The sequence below is a fragment of the Vidua chalybeata genome, chromosome 19 (assembly GCF_026979565.1).
Source record: "Vidua chalybeata isolate OUT-0048 chromosome 19, bVidCha1 merged haplotype, whole genome shotgun sequence".
In the NCBI taxonomy this organism is placed as follows: domain Eukaryota; kingdom Metazoa; phylum Chordata; class Aves; order Passeriformes; family Viduidae; genus Vidua; species Vidua chalybeata.
Genome location: NC_071548.1, coordinates 9,246,701 through 9,268,819, shown reverse-complemented (window position 1 = coordinate 9,268,819; position 22,119 = coordinate 9,246,701). Strand labels below are relative to the sequence as shown.

The 22,119-nt window shown below is 42.4% G+C and overlaps 1 protein-coding gene across 5 annotated transcripts in view; it reads left to right on the top strand.

Moving 5' to 3' along the window:
- The window catches only part of CEP112 (centrosomal protein 112), a 158,266-nt gene extending 137,072 nt beyond the window's left edge, over positions 1-21,194 (top strand). For 4 of the 5 annotated variants that reach the window (XM_053960179.1, XM_053960177.1, XM_053960175.1 and 1 more), the window contains exons 24-27: positions 4,226-4,315; positions 17,362-17,463; positions 19,835-19,893; positions 20,755-21,194. In XM_053960179.1, the coding sequence (XP_053816154.1) occupies positions 4,226-4,315; positions 17,362-17,463; positions 19,835-19,893; positions 20,755-20,758 (255 nt within the window). In that variant the 3' untranslated portion in view covers positions 20,759-21,194. The remainder of the gene's footprint in view (positions 1-4,225; positions 4,316-17,361; positions 17,464-19,834; positions 19,894-20,754) is intronic. The other variant, XM_053960180.1, reaches the window with a different exon arrangement.
- The last annotated feature ends 925 nt before the right edge of the window (positions 21,195-22,119 follow it).

Sequence of the window (22,119 nt, the reverse complement as noted above, 5' to 3'; positions counted from 1 at the left end):
GGTTCCTTTCTCCTTCCACATCACGGCTCTGGATCACAGTGACTGGGATGGGCTCATCCACAAACTCCAGGTCCCAAAATCTGCCCGGAATATTCCAGCGGCGCCTTCTCAAAGCCGTTACTTTTCCCTTCATCCTTCCCCTGCCTCTCGATGCTGTGTGAGACCCAAACAATATGATTTTATTTTAGGATCCTTTCCATTTTTAGAAATAAATCAAATGAGTTTTCCCTTTCTCCAGCTGTAATTCACCCACATTGTTGCATTGGAGCTTATTATCTCATTTACATTTTTAAGAGCTTTTCAAAGTGTAGGATATCTGGGCTGGAAAGCAAAACATTTGATTTCTTTGTTCTCTGGCCAACACAAAGCACTTCCAAGGTCAGGTATGGTGTAGACATTCAACAGCAAACATGTTTACATGGCATTTGAAAGCCCGTTCAACTGAAAAAAAAAAATAATATTGTCTTTATAAGAGTGATGCAAGTCAGCTTAGCACAGCTGAGGGACAGGAATTCATCCGAAGCTGGAAAAATTTAACTAAATAAGTTAAGTTTTGTTTTCTGTTCAGGGGAAAAAGAGCCTCTGACGCTTAAAAATTGGCCTGGATTTTTATTTTTAATCCCTTTTTCCTCATCTCGGCAGTTTTTAATCATAGGCTCTGCTGCTCTTTGGGCAAAATGTGACACTTTGAAGTAGAATAAAAACTGCATTTCTAAACAAAACAAAACATTGTTCAGTTTTATAAAAGAGATGTTCTGGGGTGTACCTGGGGTAAATCCTCTGCTTTTTTAAAAGTGTTCTATATGGCAAAAGCTTCCCTGTCTGATTCAGAGAAAGATCTGAGGTTCTGGTAGCTTCAGGAATTGCCATCAGCATTCAGGCTCTGGCCACTGCGTGTGAGGCTTTTTGACTACAGAGAGAATTTTCAGTGTGATCTTCAAAAAGGTGCATTATTCATGACATCTCTCATGATCCCTCCTAGAAAATCACGAGCAACAAACTTGCGTACTTCTAATTGCTATTTTCAGAGTTAATCACATGTAGGAATCTGCAGCAACCATGAGATTTTGATGTTACTTTTTCATTTTGGCACGGCTTTGATCAAATGCTGAACTTTTGGTTTGACTTTTTTTGCCATTGTGCTGATACAATATCTGGAGTACTCAAATGAACATTAATTACTCGTGGAATTTATGCAGCACAGGAACAGTCCAAAAAGGGTCCAGTAAAGGTATTTGTGATTGATCCAAGGAGTTAGCTGAGTTGTTTTTTTTGCCATCCCAATACAAAACCTGCCAACAGCCAGTTATGATGTGATTGGAAAAATCTGGGAGTTCATACAGTAAATTCTGGTTTGGACAAATGGTGAATGGATAGCTGGAAGAGTTGTTAGTTTGCTGTACTTACATGCTATAGTAAAAATACTTTCTTTCTAAATTTAAATTTAAGACATTTTCTGCTCTCCTAATGAAATAAAACATATGTGCTCTGTGCTGGCAAACACTATCTAGAGTAGGTGAACCTAACAAAGGCTGTGTTATCTGAATTTCCCAAATTAAATGACTTTCAGATGCATTGCAAACCCTCAGATTTAAAGGAACCTCTTGTTTTATCCTCTGCAGGAGAAGTTTGTTTTAAATAAGAGATGTAAAAATGGAGAAGGGAAGGAAGGAAGGAGCAGGACACCAGTTCTCTTTGCCACCCTGGGGCTGCTGTCCTGTGCAGGAACAGTTTGAGATCCAGTTTTGTACTCAGGACCTGCAGATGGGGGTGATAGAAATCTGTTTTCTGGCACATATATATGGACTCACATGTATTTAAACATTTAAATGCTATCTCTTGGCCAGCTTCAAAGTCCTGTGAAAGGGTCAGACTTGCTCTTGAGCACAAGAGAAGGATGAGTGATGTGTGATGAAGTTTCTTCCCTCCTTGTTTTTCACCATTTGGGCTGGAAAAGCTGATCCTGAAAGAGCAGGAGAAGATGGGTCATACTTTGTAGTTTATCCAAAATGTGCTCCAGGAATGTTCCTGAGAGTCATCCTGGGCTGGTTATGAATGGACACTCTGGGGTTATGGCAGGATCTTTGTCTAATTAATTGGGTTTTTGGTGATCTTCCTGAAATGTGGAATGACCCTGCTCCTTATTGCATATCTACACTGCTCATTTTAGCTTTTATGTTTGTTTGTGTTTTACCTCACAAGATAGATGTACAAAAAGCAAACAAAAAGCCTACAGTTCACATATAATTCCCACATACATTTCATTATATTAATGCAAATTCCTGGTCCTGCAAGACTTGTTGAGTACTGAAGATGGGTTATGTATTCAAAGCCTGGATTTCAACATTTCTCAGAAGCTCTGATAGCATAAAAGTCCCTGGGCAGATTTGAAGTTCATGCTTGGGTCTGGTTACAATTTTTGGCATCAGAACATGTAACAGTCTTACAGCTATAAGACTTTAAAGTTAATGCCTGGCATCACTTCAAAACAGCATGCAAGATCTATCATAAGTAGTCCTCTTATCTTATCTCAATAGCAATTTTAGCCTGTAAATTATTGGAGAGTGCAGGATTTCGGTGCTGTGGAAAAGAGCGAGGCATTTTTGCTGTTAAATCTTTGCACTATGAGGGCTTTTAATGATCCTGAGTGGTGCACAGGTACCCTGGGCTGCTGGAAGCAAACATAAACCATATGGCAGGTCCTGCAAAGCTCCCTGAGTCCGTGGGGTTCTTGGTGTCTCCTCTCAAGGGAAATGCAGGAGCAGCAATGGAGGTTTAGGTTGGATATTAAGAAAAAATTCTTCACTGGAAGTATGGTCAAGAACTGAAAGGGAAGTGGTGGAGTCACCATCCCTGAAGTGTTCAAGAAACAAGTGAACGTGGCATTTCATTATACAATTTAATGACCATTGTAGGGTTGGTCAAAGGTTGGACTCGATGAGCTGGGAGGTCTTTTCCAGCCTGAAGGATTCTGTAATTCCAGGGTGCTTGCAGAAGGCCTCTGTGCAGCTCAGCTTTTTTAAAAGCAGCACTGGAGGTTCCTTCAGTGGCATTTGCAGCACGAGCCCCTTCCCGGGTCCAGCCTGGTGCTGCTTTTCTGATGGGTATCAATGCCCCAATTTCCTGCCATACAAAAGATAACTCAAAATATTCCCTTTCTGCAGCCACAGCCGCCTCTGTGTGGGTGTCAATCCCCCATCCACATTGTGCACTTTGCTTGGAGTCAGCACTTGCAGTTAACAATGCCTTTATTCAAGCTGACAACATTGCTAAGCTTTTAGTAAATGTGTAAGTAAATGTTAAGCGTGTATTCAAACATCCAACAATGAGGAGGAAACTTTCAAAACAAACAAAAAAAAATCTTTGAAACTTGGTATTGTTTGTTTGGTGTGTATCTGTTAGCAATAACACAGACTATCAGTTCCTTGGGGCACGCTGTTCCTTTGTTAAGCATGTAACAAAAAGATCAAGGCTCTGAGTGACTGCTGGAATAAAAATAAATGTATAAGGAGAACAATCATGACAAAATAGATTTGTCGATGCATTTTATGAGCTTGGTTTTGGAGTGATTACTTCTGAAATAAATAAGGATTGGGTAGTTGTGGTAAAGTGACAGGATCATATTATTCCTTTTATTTATTGCCATTTATACTTCATTTGTAGATCACATGCTAGATTTGACTACAGGGCAGGAGGGGAGCCCCTCATCTCGGCCAGCATCCCACTTCAGTAATATGGAATACATTTCCACTCCAAATTCCAGACATTGTTTTCCAGAGAGAAGATTATACTGTCTTAAAGAAAAAAACTGTTGGTACACTGCAAAACTGCTCCTAAGAAGCTCAGGTTCTGCAGATAGGACGACAGCAAAAACCTGGGACATTTGCAAATGCAAATGGTGCAATATTTCCATTTGCCTTCCAACCTTTGAGAGTATTTCTTACATTTTTAGGATGAATAGTCCATAAGAAGATATAAAAATAATATATTTTTAGGATGAGTAGCCTATAATAAGATAAGACTTCTAAGATGTAACTGTTGTTCAGCCAGTGGTCCCACCTGTGCAAAGTAACTTTTCTGAGAGGCCAAACTGCCTCTGTCATGCCTCAGCACCGAGTCCAGCTGGGCTCACAGTGCTCCACGTCCTTCCCCAGCTCGTTGAAGACGTGACCTGGAAGTTTTGCTGTTTCTCACGTGTTTTTTGCATCCCTTGCTGTTGTTGCAGGCCTTGCAGGACGAGGTGGAGAATTACCGTGGGCAGGTTTATGATGCTCAGAGGAGGCTCCAGCGCAACGAGCTGAAGGCCCAGGAGCAGGTACTACTACTGGGTGCTGTCCCCATCCCTTGAGCTGGAGGTGCAATGGTTAAAAATAATCCCTTCCTTCAAAGCAAAAGCACATCTTTTCTGCAGAATTCTCAGCTAGCTTTCTTTTCTGTTTTGTTGGTAATAAAAGAGAATTAAACTGTCTGAACCCTTCAGGCAAATACTTATCTGCTGCTCTCTATTGCAAGTTGGTATTTCAGCTATTCTAGCTGTTAAATGGTGCATTTATTTGGAGCTGACTGTTTGCAACTGACTGTAGTGTTTTAATGAAGGTTTCTGAGACTATTCAAACCTGTTCTTCAATGGTTTGTATGGAGAGAAGTAAAATTGGACAATAACAGCTAAAAATAATCTTTAGTCCTGATCTTCTGCATTTATTGTCCAAACATGTCTGTAAACAGTTTCAGATGATTAATAGTGCTAATTTTTTTCTGGACACTTACAGTGAAGTCAGAGATTATTTAGTGTGCTTTGAGCAAAATAGAGTGTGGTGTTTACAGGCAGTGTTGGAACAGAAAGTCAATGATCTGCATTCAAACCAGATTAAATTGAAATATTCAGAAGAATATGCAGGTGATGAATGCCTGAATCAGATAGGAATTTATGTATTCCTAAAACAAATAGGGGTTTGAAGCATTTGCAAACTTGATTTGGTGCTGAGTAAACAGTATCAACAGCATGTATCCTTCATAAAGCATTTCTAACTCTATACCTGCAGGAATAATCAGCTGAGGTGGGTATAGAAGAGTAATAATCATTAATTTCAGATATTTTTTTATTCAGTTTTGTCATCCTACTGGCACATGGGGATTCTCTGTCACCCTTGGTGTTTAATTGATGTATTTCCTCTCTGGAGTGTCAGTGATGAGCTGTTTGTTCCCTTCTGTCCCCCCTCTGCCTCCCAAACCCAGATGTTGGGCCAGGCTCATCCTTAGCTGCAGAGCCTGCAGCACTGGAGGAGTTTGGTGTAGTGAGTAGCTGGCCTACAAATGTTGCATTTTGGCTTCAGAGTCTCCTGGAAAAGAAGGAGGAAAATCAGCTCTTTAAAGCATGGCTGTCCCCCCCAGGGAACAGCACTGGCTGCAGGCTGGGAGGGATGTCCTCGTCCAAATTTTTTCCTTTTTTATGTTTTTCTTTAGTCTCTGCCACTGCCATTTTGCTTTTTTTTTTTTCTGACCCATTTTGAGAAGGGTCCAGAAGAAGAAATAAAAAGTAACTCATGAAATACAGAGGTAGAAAGCTGCACATGCAGATTCACAGGGTGCCTTCAAGGTTTCCTCCTACATGAGCGTCTGCTCCAAACCAACCTTCAGAACTCTCCTGTCCAGACTTAATTAATGAAGGACTGGTTCAGATGGTAACATCCTGTTCCCCGGTATAATGGAACAGGAATGGTATTTAAATCACACTGTGCTGTCCACCTTTGAGCTTGATGTGTTGGCAGATTTGGTAGAGCTCATATCCAAGTTCCTCAATGGTCTTGTCTCTGCCTTCCATCCACTGGGACTTTCTGAAGCAGCTGGAGCCACTGAAGCTGGTTTGGTTTAGGTGGCTTTGGTCTATTTTGCAGACAAACATTTTGGGAGTTGTTACTTGTCTCCTCTGTGACTGGTTAATTCATTAGTTCTGCTTATCTCTCCAGAAGAAAAATGCAAAAGTGACAGGTCTGACATGCTTCCAGTTACTGGGTTTGGCCAGGCTACCTGTAAACATGTTCATCAAGTGTTAAGAGTAGTTAACAACTCATCAGCTGATCAGGGACTTGAAATATTCAGGGCAGTAACTTGATTTCTGCTTTTACCAAATACTGTGTGAATCAAAATTGCATAAAACATGGAGATTTGTGCTGGCACCATTACAAAAGTCACTTTTCCAAGCTTTTACGTATCTATAAATAAGGAGGAGCGAGGGTTAAAGAGCTTCTGTTTCTCATTAAAAGGAAAAAATCTTGTGTTTTGATTCTATAACAACAACAAACAAATGAATGAGACATGAAAAAACATTTTGTTGTGTTTTTAATTAAAACTAAAAAGCTGTTTCTCGTTTTGGCTTGTTGGGTGGTATCTTAGTGCTCCATGTTGGCCGTTTTTCCAGTGCAATGTCCTCATAACTCTTCAGCCTTTAAGAGTGACTGACAGAGCCACCAAGTTTAACTCTTTGTCACAGTGACCCTCTGGTGATCACACAGGCTTAACCTTCCGTTGTTAAAATCATCCAGAAAGACAAACTATCCTATAAATAAAGGGGAGAAGATGCTTTGGGCTGTCAGCAAGCCCTGAGCTGCTCTGGAGGCGAGCGTGGCGCTGCACTGTTTTTGAAAGCTGTTGTTTTCATGGAGCTTTTCCACTCCCATACTTTGTGTTCTTGGATGAACTCATGTTTACTCCTGTTTAGTTTTTCTCTCCCATTTTACAGTGTGGGTCGGTGCAATCACTTTGTGTCTGTGTTGTCTCACCAGTGGTGCCATATGGCAGCGATCTCTGGTTGATGGGTTCCAATCACATTTCTCAAAAGTGCTGGCTTAAATAATTTTATCTTTTCCATAAAGGTTGTCCTGTCCCTGTCTTGGTTTTCCAGTGTAATGCTGCACTTCGAGAGTGGAGTCATCTTTCTTCAGGTCAAAATGTTGGATATTTCCTTTAAAAATAACATGTCCAGCATCTTGAGACATAAATAACTGTATTCATGGAAAGTGGTAAACTGGCAGTAAATGTGAAAACTGTAATATATAGTTTTATCTATATTGTTATTGTTGAATATATATGGCCACAGGACTGTTAAAGCAGTCTGGGAAGGTTTCTGGCAAATTTGGGTGTGTCCAAACCATTTCCTTGCAAAGCAGCAGTGAAGTTTCTTGTATCTCAGTCCTACATAACTTTGGGATCAGCTTCCTGTCCAGTGATCCCATTGTGTTCCCGTGTCGTGTACTTCTGGAGTGAATGTATCCCTTGGTTGGCTCTGATGTGTGCCTGGATCTAATGTGAGACAAAATTTCCTACTAAACATCATTTCTTAAGTCCTGTGGCTTTGTGCATTTGTCAGTCATAGTGAAAAAATCCCCATTGTTCATACAGGAGGGTCTACATCCTGTGAATGTGTAATTAAAAATGACACACATCACTGAGAGCTTAATGAATCCAGGAATTTAGGCATGTGCAACAAGTTTTGCTGAATTGGGGTCTGTATAAAAATTCAGGGTAATGATATTTTTTTTTCCCTATACTACATAGATTTCTTTAGCATTCATTTCATTTCAGATTCTTTTTTGAAGGGTAGTCACCCCAACTCAGTTTACTAAAAAGCTCCAAGAACCTGTTGTCTGGGAATTACACAAAAGAATTTTCTCAGAAAAAAAAAATCCTATTCCTTTCATTCCTTGTTCAAATGTTTCTAGCCATAGATTTGGGTTGAGTAGGATATAAAATTTGGGATAAATTTTATATTAATTTTTTCTCCTGACAGAGGAGAAAAAAGTTCCTCAAGTTTGCAAACAACTGAAGTAGCAACACCATAGATACTCAAACCATGGGGATACCTCCAAACAGTCAAGTCATAAATAGAGTTTTAAAGGAGATTCTGAGACAGAAAATCAATTATGTTCAATTCATTAATATTGCTGAGGAAATGAAGGAGAATAGCAATGGAGGTTTTCAGCCCTTTAATTTCTTTTTCCTGAAACCGATTATAGAAAAAGGAGAAAGGAGTTATCTGAACGAGGATGTTATAGAAGTATTTGGCATAAAATGGAGCAGCTTAGTTTAAGTGGATTTCACTCATGTTCAAATGAAAACAGGAGTGATAATTGTAAAAGAGCCATGATTCAAAAGCCAGTTTTCATTTCTAATGTTTATTATCCTGACTTGCTCGTTTTTCTTATGACTGCTGGATATTTACCACATTCAGCCCAACTTACTGTTTCCATGCCAACTAAATATGTTTGTTCTCAGATGAATGCTGTGATGCATCCTTCTGAAATTTCAGTCGCTGCGTAGCACAGAGGAACTTCTAAGGTCTGCCACACCTTCTCCTTGGTGGGAATAGTGCTGCTGCCAGTGGATTTGTGGAGCTGGGAGCAAGGAATCAGTGAGACACACATGAGCAATAGACATTGATGCCCACGGTATGAGTCCCAAGTAGTTCTTAATCTGGTGGCTGGAGCACTTGAGTAATATTAACTCTTTCATTTAGGGCTTTTGGGCCATATTTATTCTTAGAAATTATCTAGTGGAAGTTGTCCCTGCCCATGGCTGCAGGATTGAAACAAGATGATCTTTAAGGTCCCTTCCAACCCCAACCATTCCATGATTCTGTGGTTTTTAAAGGTATCAGAGAGTTTTAAATACCATCAGATGGCAGCCTGGGATGTCTGCCTCAAATTCCCAGATTTTCTCAAAGTGTTGCATTCTCAGAACATTATAGTCACCCAGAATCAGGCAAATAAGCTCTAGATTAGGATATTTAAAATCCCAGGTTGGCTTTGTGGGCAGCTGCAGGTGAGGAGGGTAGAGGGAGCCTTTGTGGCAGCGAGCCAAGGGACACTTTGGGGGCTGAGATCCAACCAGTCAGCACAGGCTGGAGGTGCTGATGAAATTCTGCTGTTTGCTCCACGTGCTTCAACCCACGGCACTGAAATGCTTCCAGAATTTCTCCCCCAGAGACCCATCTCTGCTCCCACAGAAATGGGAAGGCCAGGCTGGATGTGGAGGATCTTAAACCACAGCAGTGATTCACCAAGAGCAGCCCTTGCTGGAGCTCAGCAGCCTCTGGAGCCGTGGGGAAAAGAGTGAGAACCTGAAAGAAATTTCCACTGTGACTTTCAGGAACTGCACCACCAAGTATTGTCACATTAAAATAGTTCCTGTGGTTTCTGCCTCTGACCAGCAGGATGGATGGATTTAAAGAGTGTTTTTGTGCAGTTCTGTGTGGCTGAGGAGGGACCTTCTGTCATCTCTTCCATCCACTGCTCTGCTGGCACCCCCAGCACTGGGGTCGGGAGGGACCTGCGTGTTTCAGCTGTTTTCCTAGCATAAAACCTTGTGAAAAATGCAGGGGACCGACAGGCAGAGGGACAGAGCTCCCCACAGGCTGAAAATCGAATGGCTCCACATCTGCACAATAGAGGATTTCTTTTCTAACTGGTGAGAAAATGTCAAATTTAAAGTATTTTTATTGAAAATAAGATGTTGGAGAGCCACAGAGAAGCAGTGAAGAATCCAGTGGGAGTGGGAGCACTGCTCGGGCTGTCTGGCACACACAGACCACAACATCCAGTGCTGAGGGGGTTCTGGGTCTCTCTTCAGCCTTCCCAGTAGAGCCTGGTGGGCAGGAGTCACTCTGATCCTGGTTCTGTCTCTGTAAGGGACTTTTCATGGATATGGGTGCCCCATAGGTGTATGGCAATGTTGATTTCATAGAATTTTGTTTGGGTTGGAAGGGACCTTAAAGATGACCCAGTCCCACCCCCTGCCCAGGGCAGGGACACCTTCCAGAGACCAGGTTGCTCCAAGCCCAGTCTTGAACACTTCCAGGGATGGGGCATTGTGGACTTTAGGTACTATAAATGACCACAGACATTATTTGGAGCCCAATTCTACCCCTTTTTACCTTAGTAGGTGTCTCAAATCCATTGGTATATTCATTAATCACTTTGATACAACAGCACCTCAACAGTTTTTAATTAAGACTGAGATTGTTAGGATAAAGCAGGATTTTGCATTTGCCACGTTTTATATTTGTGTATCATTTCCTCTAATGGCGAGCTATGAAAGGGAAGAGAATTACAACGAATACAGTAAATTATTCTGTATAGCATGAGGTTTCAGATTAGCAGGAGGAGATAGAAGCTGAGATTCAAGCACAGAGAAACAGCTTTGCAGGTGGGATTTGAAAGGAGCTGGAAATCAATGGAGTTAAAAGTTCCCAGGAGCTCCATATGGCAGGAACTGCGGGAGAGGAGGCTCTCACCAACTGTGCAACTGTCAAAGGAAAAGAGTTGAAGATAGGGGTGCATGTGTGGAAGTCAGTGATCAAATGTTAGCTTTGGTAATCAGACACAACTGGAAAATACACAAATATACACCTCCTGAACAGAACAGAATGAATTATTGCAGCTTGGTGGCCAGCTGGAGAAAGAAGGCAAACAGAAAGTACAGGACAAATAGTTAAAAGGGAAAAGGGAATTGTTACCAAAAGAGAATAGAAGCATATGGCAGCATGCAGGAATTAGAGAGTGTTTTTTAAAATGTCACTTTTCTTGCTCTTTGTCTTAAATAACAGTGAGTGGGAGAGACTGTCCTTTTAAGAGGGTAGTACCTCATACTAGAGCATCTGTGGTTTATCCACAGATTAGCCATGAAGGGAAGTTTGCTCTTTCAGAAGCTGTAGAAGTAGGACTACAAGGAACTGTGATGTTGGTGCTTAATGCAGGGAATTAAAAGAAAAAGGAAATGGGGATGTCTGGAGGAGCCAGTGGATGACACAAGAACAGAGCAGCAAAACCTCATCTCCAGTTGTGCTCCCAGCAACACCTGTTCAATTAGGAAACTGTCCCAGGCTCTTTCGAGGAGATGGAGCTAAAAACAACTGGGAAAGACCAACACTATGGTGATCTTTACCTTCATGTAAATTCTAAGGCACTATTTTGCTGCCAGTTTAATCATCATCCATGGCAATTCCATGCAGGCAGTGCATCCATGGCAATTCTGCTGCACTGCCCACCCTTCCCAGCCCTGAGGCTCTGCAAGCCTGGCAGCTGCTTTTCCACTTGAGACACTGCTTGGATTTTTGTCCTTGGAAATGGTGGTCATAAAAGTAACTTCTGGTTATTATCTACAGAGCTTTGCTTGTTCACACGGTCGGTGTGAAAACGCAGATCCTGCTGCTGCTGAGCTTTGTCAGCCCTCGCTGGCCTTGGGGAGCACTCGGCACCTCCTGAATCAGGCCCTGGAACCTCTCCCTGCTGAGCCACCCCGGATGGCAGGGATTGGAATGTAAAACTGAAACGCATAAATGTGTTCCAGCACTGGTGTCAGAGATGCTCAGAGCTTCCTTTCAGACTTGATTGTCCTGATAGTGCATGAGGAATGGGCAGAGGCAGAAATTAACTCCATGTGTTGGACCTGATGGTCCTTGTGGGCCCCTTCCAGCCCAGAATATTCTGTGATTCCATGTTCTCAGCCTTGGCCCAGCAGCACTGGGGAGCAGCTGGGCTGCTTTGGGTCTGGCTCCTCTGGATCAGGGGGTGTCAGTGGGGTGTCCCACTGAGTCCCCCTCACCCTGTGGAGGGGACAGCCCTCCTGCTGCAATCCCAACCTCCTGGGCCAGCGGAGGGACGGCAGTGACAGCAGCTGAGGGGAAGGGTGTAGGGGGAACAAAGATGGCATCTGCCATGAGTCATCTGGAAGAAGAAGAAAATAAGTCCAGGATCCTCCAAATCCCAGCTGGAACAATAGCAGAGCCCTGGAGAGGGGGAGGCTGAGAGAACAGCGTGAATTTTCTAGCCACAACATTCCTGGTTGTTCCGTGGTGTTGACAGTGAAAGCTTTTATTCCTCTCCAAGTCGTGTAGTCCCAGGAATGCTGTTCTTGCCATATGCAGCCCACTGCTGTTTTTTTTTTCAAAAAGCTTCTTTTACAGCTATGAATTATATGGACTCAGACTGCTTAACTACAATCAGAGGATTTTCCAGGTGGGAGATCTTGTTCAAGAAAAGAGAGATGGAAACACAAGCCACCGAAGTAACAAGGCCACTTGGATGCAGGTTGGGAAAAGAAAAAAAAAAATGACCTGGAGCAGCAAACTCAGTGCCCAGCGAGGAGCTCAGCAGGGCTGGAGGTCCCCGTGGGTCAGTAAAACAACAAGGCAAAAATGTCTTGGATGCTGGGATGGTTTACTGGCTACAGACAGACACACAAAGGCGACGGCTATGCCACCAATTTATCTTTTATTGGAACTGTCAGGACAGGGGAGGTGCTCCAGCAGGATTTTCTCAGTGGAGAGCAACATGGTGTTCACTTGACAAAATAACTTGCTCAGCTGATCTCGCCCGGTCGCTGTTTTCAGCTGAGCCAAATCCGTGGGATTTATGGCATTCATTACTTTTCTTAAGAACTCGAGAACATTTGTATCGAGTTGCACGCTGTTCCTCCAAATCTGGGAGAGCCATATTTCAACGGCCCTTGCTCACTGAGAGTCAAAATTCCCTCTGCCTGGAACCGGACTGGAAAGCGGCGGAAATTCGTGTTTGGTGATTTTCTGCAAAGACAAATGTGCAGACCTTGATCTTCACTGAAACAATTGATACATCATTGGATTCTTCATTAGGAAAAATTATTTCAAAAGACTTCAAGCTCCAGTTAAATGTTCTCTTACAACAGAGGCCGGAGGGGTCTGAAATTTAAGGAAATTGCCAATTTTGGTTGGTTTGTTCCTGGGTTGGGGACATTGTTCAGTGTCCCCCAGGCCAGCTGAGGGAGGAAGGGGCACATCTGGACTCACAGAGGTTTTGTAGGAGTGGAGCTGTGCTCACTCAGACTTCAGGAGTGCTGAAAAGCAAAGGAGGAGTCCCTGCAATTAGGGAGGTCACAAACAACAAAATCATTCTTTGCATGTTGGATTGGTTTTTTACATGCATTTTGTTTTTACTTTTTGGTGGATTCTTTTGGTTGTTTTTTTTCTGTTGATTAGGGTTTTTTTTAAATTGGGATGGCATTGTAATATTTTGTCCTTCACTTGCCCTTTTCACAGTGCTTTCAGAAAATTCTTTCACCTGAATGAAGCTGACCTATGCATTATTATTATTATTATTATTATTATTATTATTATTATTATTACTACTACTACTGCTACTACTACTACCACCACCACCTTCATTTAGAAGGAGGAGACTTTATTCTGAGATTAAATAATCTCCCTAAGATTGAGGGGGTTATTTTTACCTTTTTGGAACCCTCGCCTGTCTTCAGATCTATTGCAGCAGATCTTTCCTGCCTCCATATAGGAAAGGATTTAGGAGAGACAAGAAATGGCTTTTCTCATCTTACTCACCCTGAAACATGGAGAAAATTTGATAATGACTAAAAGATCTTAATTATGCCTTTTGGTCACTATCCTGGTATTCCCTGGCACACATTATCCTGCATAAATATTATAGACAGGCAGAAATTAAGATACTAAAAAAGCCACAACACCCTGGTTAAGGCAACTATCTTTTGATTCTTATCTGACATAAACACAAAATTAACTTCATGCCCTTCAAGACAAGATTTTTTTTTTCTTAAAGGAACTTGAACAACTTTCTGTGGTCCTTTCCTTTACTTCAGAGTTTGTTTTGCAGTTTCCTTATGCTCCCCTGGCTCAGATAAAGTCATTTACAGCTGGAAGGTCTGGAGAAGATGGTATTTGTTTGGGGCTTTTGAATTTTGGATTTTTTGGTTTTTATGAGATGGGTATTTTGCAGCAGGGATGAACTCTGCATCACAGAGCTGTGGGATGTCAGGGGGGAAGAGCTGGGTGTTGGGAACCTGAGCAGGATCTGGTGGAGAGCATGGAAGAGACACACAACACATGGCTGAAATTCATCTGGTCACCTTGAAGATGCTCCATTCCTCCTGGATGTGCTTGGGTTGTTTCTTTCAGAAAGGAAGGAGAGAGACTGGAGCACAGTGAGGAGCCAGTGGAGCACGTTCCTGTGCACCCACCCGCTCCTAACCCAGCTCCCAGACATCCCTCTGAGGTTTGTAGAGAAGATGGGTGGCTGCAGAGCTGAGCTGTGCCAGCAGAAGACTCCAGGGAGCAGTAAAATGGAAGCTGGTTTTGCAGCAGAGCCCAGGGAAGTGGTTGCCACCATCCCTGGAGGGATTGCAGAGGTGTGTGGTGCTGAGGGACCCTGGCAGTGCTGCTTCATGGCTGGACTCGACCTTAAAGGCTTTTTCCAACCTGAACAATTCTGAGACTCTGCTGATAAGCACTGGGTTGGTTGGTTTGGAAAGCTCAGGTTTGTATATTTTTCTTCTGGAAAACCCAGCTTTTCTCTCTTTGAGAATGGTCAGTGCCCGACATAATTTCAGGGTAGTCTGTGAAATTCCAAGTCCCATTTTTGCATCACTTTATATAATTGCGTCACTATTTGTCTCTTCTTTTTTTACTGATTTACCAGGTGACCAAGCACACATGAGCAACTTCAGCTTTCTGCTGACACCAAAGATGATTGATGGTCAAACTCCAAACCTCATATATTAGCCACCAACCTGAATAAACAAAGACCAGTGTAGCAGCTTAATATTAAAAGCTGTAAAACCTTCCTGGGGGTTCATGGATTAAATCAGCTCACCAAAATAACTTTTCAAAGGAAAAAAAAAAAAAAACTTTCTCAGGACTGAAGAAAAATGAACACAAGTAAATGAAATAGAGCCATCCTCATCCAGCCGACTAAAGCCCTCCTGAGGGATGAAGAATTGCAATTTTAAACATCCCTCAAGTGTGCAAGAGGAGACACAGTATTTGTGGATCCTAGGGAGGCAGCTTGAGGCTGTAAAAGAACAAAAAAAGCCTTTAAGGCACAAAAAAACCTGTCCCTGCAGACACAGCTTTCGTTGGTGAAAAATAAGTGTTAAAAAATAAAACCTTTCTGCCATTCAAATGAGTACCCATTAGCCCACTGGATGTTATTTTTCAGTTGTAAGAAGTGATTTAGATTTTTGCCATGCACTATTTTAATCTCTTGGGTCAATAAACCTTGATAGTGACTTCAGCCAAAAATACCAGCAGGTTGTTTACCACAACACGGCAGGAAACAGCTGGGCACTTATTTTCATCATATTGTGATGCAATTACCAGTGAGCACAGCTGAGAGTAGCATGTTTTGTCTGCTCAAACAAATTGGAATTGTATCCAAAAGAACAGGTTTCACTGCAAAAAAAAAAAAAAAGTGCATGTCTTGTCTCTGAAACAGAGTAAGGGATCAGTCCCAAGCCAAACTGCAGCTACCAGGGCTTGTTTCTCATTTTCCCTCTCCATTCTCAGCTGACCCTGTAAGATATCTCCATACTTCAAAGCACAATACAATATTTTTTGCTGGCTTTCCAAGAAACACCTTTTTCAAAAGAGAATGATCCTCTGCAGCTCTGCAAAGTTAATAACAAATGTTCCCAGCATTGTGAAAGCACTTATTTAGATGACAACTGCAGATTAAACTGTTAAAACCAGTGACCTGGTTGCAAGAAAACTCTTACACAATTAGAAAATTATTATTTCCCTCACAGAGCTGTATTAAAACTTCTGTTACATCTGCATATTGGCCAGGTGATCATCCAGATCCTCTTAGCCATTAAATAGATTGTTATTAATCCAAATTTAGGAAATAAAAGCATTTTGCTGCTCTGGCTGCCTGTTTCTGATCTCGTCTCACCAAGAATAAATGGAACATGTTGAATCAACTGAAATATATGTTTCTGCTCTATCAAGGTCCCCACCCAAGTGAGCTGTTGGCTCAGAAAATATTTATCCTGGCAGACCACTTATGCATAACTTTGGAAGCCTTGATAGAAATAGTAGCATGAATTCATTGGTGTAGCTCTCAAAAACATAAATTTTGATCGCTGGCTTATACACAAGCAGAGTTCAAACGAGGTTTCCTGTCTCACCTCGTTTGTTTTTTTTTTTCCCCTTCAGATTTGCATAGTGGCATCACTTCCTTGCAGTTCCCAAGGAAAGCCTCTAATTGCCCATTTGCATAGAGATTTGGCAATTCCTCCTGCCTGTCGGGGTGACTCAGAGGGAGAATTTTCCTAACGTTTCATCAGATTGTTTTATTCCTTTTGTATTGATAATTGCACTCTGCATAATGCAGGTTCTGGCGGGAGCTGCTTTTCCCGTGGGATGGTGCCGGGATGAACTCGGCCTCGGGTTCTCACCTCTGGAAGCTCTGGAAGCTCTGGGAGCTGGGATTTGGAACTCGTGGCTTCCTCAGGTGTGAGGCTGAGGGTTGGATTTGTGGTTGCAGTGGTGAAGTTCAGCCATTTGGGAACAAAAAACCAACACCAAACGGTGTTGGTAAAAAAATAAAAGAAAAAAAAAAGATTCCGTTTGAAAGTTTCAAGATTTTTTATGAGTTAATCTGATATCGAAGCCCTTTGATCCTTTATTTACATATTCAGCTGCTAATCCAGAAAAACACCAAAGTCCTTGCTTAATTTGAATTAAGCAGTTAATCCTATTGGGAGTTAAGTACAGATGTGAGGCCCTGATTCAGCCAAGTGGGAACGTGATGGGCTGGCCTGAACCACACTCCCCAAATTATCCCAGGTCAAAACTCATCAAATCCAACCATGCTGGAGAAATAAGAAGCACAATCCTTCCATCTGATCTCTCTTCATGTAACTCCTGTTTACTCAGCATCTGTTAAATAAAGTTGCAGATGAAAGTTTCCTCCTATTTGAACCTCCTCGTTTTGGGGACTAAGATGCTCAAATCTGCTCATTGAAAGTTCTGTAGTCTCCATGAAGCTGAGGAGGACACAAAGTGCAGTGAAAAATAGTTGCAGGATGAAGAATAATAATAAGAAGTCCACAAAAGCACCTAGAAGTTGAGACATTTTGTAAAATATATCTTGGAAAGCAGTAACTCACCTTGTCTGAGGGAGCAAGGGACAAATGTCACCCCACTGAGCTGGTTCAGATGCCACCAAAGACAAACAGAAAACTTCTGACTGTCAATTTGCAAGGTGTGTCTGTGTAAATGCTCAGTTCAGATGGATTTAAGAATGATTATTGCTTCTTCAGACCATGTTCTTTTCTCATTTTTTTCTTCTCCATATATACTTTTATTCTTATGTTTTCTTTTGCCTTTCTTTGTCTCTTTTACCTCTTTTGTTCTTTACAGGTCTTCGCTGATCTTTCTTCTCTCTCCTTCCCTCTCCCTTTTGATAGCACAATTAATTCTGTGTTTGTTTGACCTCCAATTTGGGCAAAAGAAGCCAAAAAATTTACAGCACCTAAGAGCAGCCATCTCTATATAAATTTCTCTTTATTCTGTTACAGTTGGTTACTATACGAGAAGAATATCAAAAAATACTCAAAGGGCTGATGCCAGCGTCTACCAGAAAGGAATTTGAAGACACCATTTCATCTTTAAGATCTCAGGTAAATTCTTATTCTTCAGCATTTTAGGCTGGATAAAAGCCATCTCTTCTAGACAAGAGGTTATGACCATCTGAAATTTGGCCAAAAATACTGAATAAGTGTCAAAATGAAATTATGGCAGCGCTCACATGCTTCTCACTCAGTGTCACATTTCACAAAACTTTTCTCCTCCAGTTTGAGAGCTACCATGTTGTAGTTTTTGATCCCAGACTTTTCTTTCCAGGAAAAGCTGTGCTTTATTCAGTATTAGGGGTTTTTCCTCAGCCTTTCAGATACAGCTCACGGTTATCTTTCGTGTTCCTTATGCTGTTTCTCCTGAAGGAATCCTTTAAAGGCTTCCCATAAAGGGTAAAGAAGAGGATTAGAAAGAATTATATTTTCTTTCCAGCCTATGTAATAAAGCAAATTGGATATTTTTTAAGATACTTGCCTAAATTATCATTATGATATTTTTACATTTTCCTATATAAAGAGGCTTTGTAATGTTTTGTCTTGAATATTGCTGACCACCAGTTCTTCTAGATTAATGCAGAATCAGTATGATTTCTATGAACTAGACTATTAAATTTCCTAATAGGAATATCCAAATATCATTGGAAATAGGGAACTGCTGATTAATTGGGTGTTTTCCTCACACATGGTTCCCACAGAAGTTATTTGGGGCTTTTCTATTCAGAGTATTGGGAGCTGGAAGAAAACAAAATGCCACAGTTGCCTGAACTGCAGTGAGGAAGGATAAAGAGCCATAAAGAAGGGTGATCATAGCTGTGGGAAAATGGGAATGCAAGGAAAATGCCACCTGAGTTTGCAGGGCTGTGCATGTAACTGAGCTGGGAAGGACTGGGATCTGGGATCTGGGATCTGGGATCTGGGTCTGGGATCTGGGATCTGTCCTAGATGAAGGGAAGAACTGGGACAAGGACGGTGCCAAGCTGGTGGCTCAGAGCTGCCCTGAGCTCTGGGAAGGGCAGAAACCTGAGGACACGGAGTACAAGTTATCATCACATCCTTATGCCAATTTTCAGGACCATTTTTCAATAAATTATTGGTCTACAACATCTCATTTCTCTTTTCTGCACAACCTTCTCTATGGAGATGATTGGTAATTTCATGTATTTGGGGATTTTTTCCCCTTTTTTCCTCTTTGCAATGCATAAGAGTTATTCCATAGCATATTTTGCTCTGCATGAGACACTTCCCCTGGCAGAGGCCACCTTCAATGGAAGTAGGAAATTTTGACAGTGGAAACTCAACATTTCTATGTGCAAGCAGTGACACAACTTCAACACTCTGGTTGTAAACATTCTGCTTCCACCTCAAGGGATCCCTAATGGAAGTGATGCTCTTTCTCATTTAAATAGTTGTGGGAAATAAAGAGTTAAGGGTCTGTTGGGGAGATCTATTTCCAGTTGATAGTAAAAAGCTATTTTTAAAGGCTCCTAAAAGGTCTCTCAGCACTGCCTGGTAGGAAGCATCACTCTGAGCTGATACAAGAACACCACACCTCTTAATGAGTTAAAAAAATAAAAAAAAGTAGAATCCAATATCCACCTGCAGAGCTTCTGTAAGCAGCAGCAGCATTTCAAAGGAGTAAAAGTAACTCCACACATGAAAACCTGGGTGCTCTCCCAGAAATCCATCGCTGCTGGCTGCGTTCCCACACGCGCTGGCGTCGGAGACCGCTCGGGGAGCTGGGCTCTCTCTGAAGCACAGGTGTCCTGCTCTTTGAAAATTGTTGAAATTCCTGTTTGAAAACATCAGACAAGAAGGGCACTGGAATCCCTGCACCTGTCAGGATTATTTATTGTTGGAGGAGGATGAAGAGGATAGGCTGGGTAAAAGCAGCGCGCGGGGATAAAAATAAACAGCAGAAAATGAAAATACTTGAGGCTTGGGTGAAGTTTTCTAAACGTGTTGCTAAATATAAAGGATTTGCTGCCTGATTGTCTGCTCCTGGAGAGAAGGCCAACAGGGGATGCAGTGTGTTAATGAGCATTAGCTCTCATACCCTTGGGAACAGGTGAGTACCTCCATCACAAGAGCAGAAGTGCAGGGACCAAGCACAGGAATCCCATGGGAGCTGCCAGGAGAACGGGAGCTCCCGAGCCCTTGCACAACCCAGATGGTGCCACCAGCTGGGTTTGTCAACTGGTTTGACTCTGTTCCTGAAGGAGTGAAGAGTGCACAGCCAGAGCAGAGCCAGGAAAGCCAAGAGAACAATCTTCTATTAAATATTAATTCTTCTACGCAGCTAAAGTGTTACTGCATTTTATTTAGGCAGGAGAGACCAGAAAAATTCCTTTTATGAAATGAGTGCAAATATATTGATTGGAATTTTGTACCCTGTTTTCATGTGGGATGTATTTTACAGGTAAGTTTTCTGCAGAAAAGAGTCCTCCAGGAAGACCTGAACGCCTACCACGCCAAAAAGTACGGGATTATCTTTGATCAATTTGTACCATTTCACACCTGTGGGCCCCAGTTCTTGAAGTTTTAAGGCATAATTCAAACCCTCCAACATGGGTGCAGTTTGAAAACCTCCTTATTGTCAGTAAACAAGCATCTGAGAAGCTTTCCCCAGTGCTTAGTCAGTACTGCTAGAGGAGATTAGAGAAGCTGCAGGTGCTTTGCAAGTCTGGGCTTCGCCTGCGTGTCGAGGGTGAGGCGGCTCCTGCACAGCTGCGGCTCTGCGGTGATGCCACCTCCTTTAAAGATGGAAAACAATGATGCAAGGCAGAATATTACAGATCCCATCTTCAAAGGACCGGATCTCCACGAGCCTGAGCGCTTTTTTTTTGAGACGTTTACACCCTCCAATATAAATTATGGCAAGTGGTGCAGCCATAAAAAGCCTGGCTGTGCCTTTAGAGTAAGTGATTCACGTGGAGAGGTGAGTACAAGGAAACTTCCTAGGGAAGCCACTCCATCTTTACTGTATTTATAGACATTGATGGTGTTTCATATCTCACATGAGGGTTTCTGCAGCTAGGAATGTGTGCTCGTAAAAACTGTGTCAGCCTTTGTGAGATATTTAAGCAACTGTGAGAAGGTTAGCAGTGTGAGAGTTGGTGAAAATATTAATCCTGAATTATTTGTTGACAGGAATTAGCTAAAGCTAACTGGAAACTGAAAATGTCATAGATCTTTGGTAATAAGTCCAGCATAGGTAACTCTGTTAGATAAATAGAAAGTTCCAGACCCACTGCCCACTGGGCCCAGCCCTGTTTCAGCCTGCTGTGTTTTATAGTAAAAATAATTAGGTATAACTGACAAAAGTCTCTTCCTTTCCAGGTAGCTGATGAATCGGTGGGATCTCCGTGATTGCCAAATGGACTGCTTTGAATAGGTTTGAAGATTTGGCTCTTGTAAATTGTAATGTAAAGATTAGTGGTTCTTTTGTTAGCACAAAAAAATGAACTTCATGAAAATGCATATTCATGGCTCATGCCATCATGGATTTTGTTGTATCTTCCTTCCATTATTTTTTATCATTTTTTTATTACAGATTTTTGCTTTTGATACATGGTTTGACGCCATGCTGAGCTTGCTTACTGAGCAAGTAAGCTTTGCTCTACCAATATTTTGTTACTCCTTTCCAATACCATTTTTTTCACTCTTAAACATGAAGAAAACCCCATTTTCCATTATTATTGTCCAAGATATTTTAACATATTTTGACATTCTTCTGTGTCCATGTGTTTACATAATATTAAAATATTATTATTTTCTTATCTTTTTGTTTTCACATTATTGTCCTGCTTGAGCATCTCACTCACCTGAGTAGCCAGGGGAGTTTTGTGTGGTTTTGTAAAGTGTGCTGTGTTTCAAGGGATGATTTGGCACAAGGATAAGAGCACCGTGGTGGCACTGCAGGCAGCTCTGGCTGTCAGTGGGGTTGGATACTCCAGGCACAGGGAATTCTTTCCTCATGGGCTGATAACAGAGCCATGGGTGTTGTTGGAAAAGAGTCACGGGTGAGACAGCCTTGGTGCCACGTGGCCATGCGCCGGTCCCGGGAAGTCTGAGCAAATTCCAGAGGGTTTTCTGGGCTGAGGTCTGAGCGGCAATGGGAAGCTGAAGGACGTGGTCAGCTCCCAGAGCTGGCCCTGCCTCCCAGCCATGGCACAGTGCTGGTATCTCCATGGCCTTCCACTGGAACTTTGGAATGTTTGCATTTAGATCTGGCTTTGTTGTTCCTGGGCACATCCCGCCGGTGGTGTTGGGATCAAGACACAGTGCTTGAGAAGGGGCCAGAAATTCCTGTTCCAAGTCCAGCTGTGGCCCTGGCAGCACCAGAGAGACCCTGCTGGTGGGGATGGCCCCCTCTCCTGCCTCACCACGGTGTCACCAGTACTCCCGTGCCACAGCCTGGGCAGGATTTGGAGGCTCCCTGTCCCCTGAGTGCCGTGGTGGAGGCGGCTGTGCCGCCAAGTCCCAGCTCACCAGCTGGGCTCTTATCTGCTCCTGGCACCAAGATCAAGGAGGAGAGGCTTTGGCAGGCTGGCTCCATCCACCCCTCCTCCTGGCAGCTCCGTGCCAAACCCCGGCTCTGGCTCTGGCTGCTTTGCTGGTTGTCAGCCCTGTCAGGGCCTGGGCAGGTGTTCCACCTTCCTTGAATCAACAAGTGATTCTTCTAATTACAGATAAAGCTCCTCT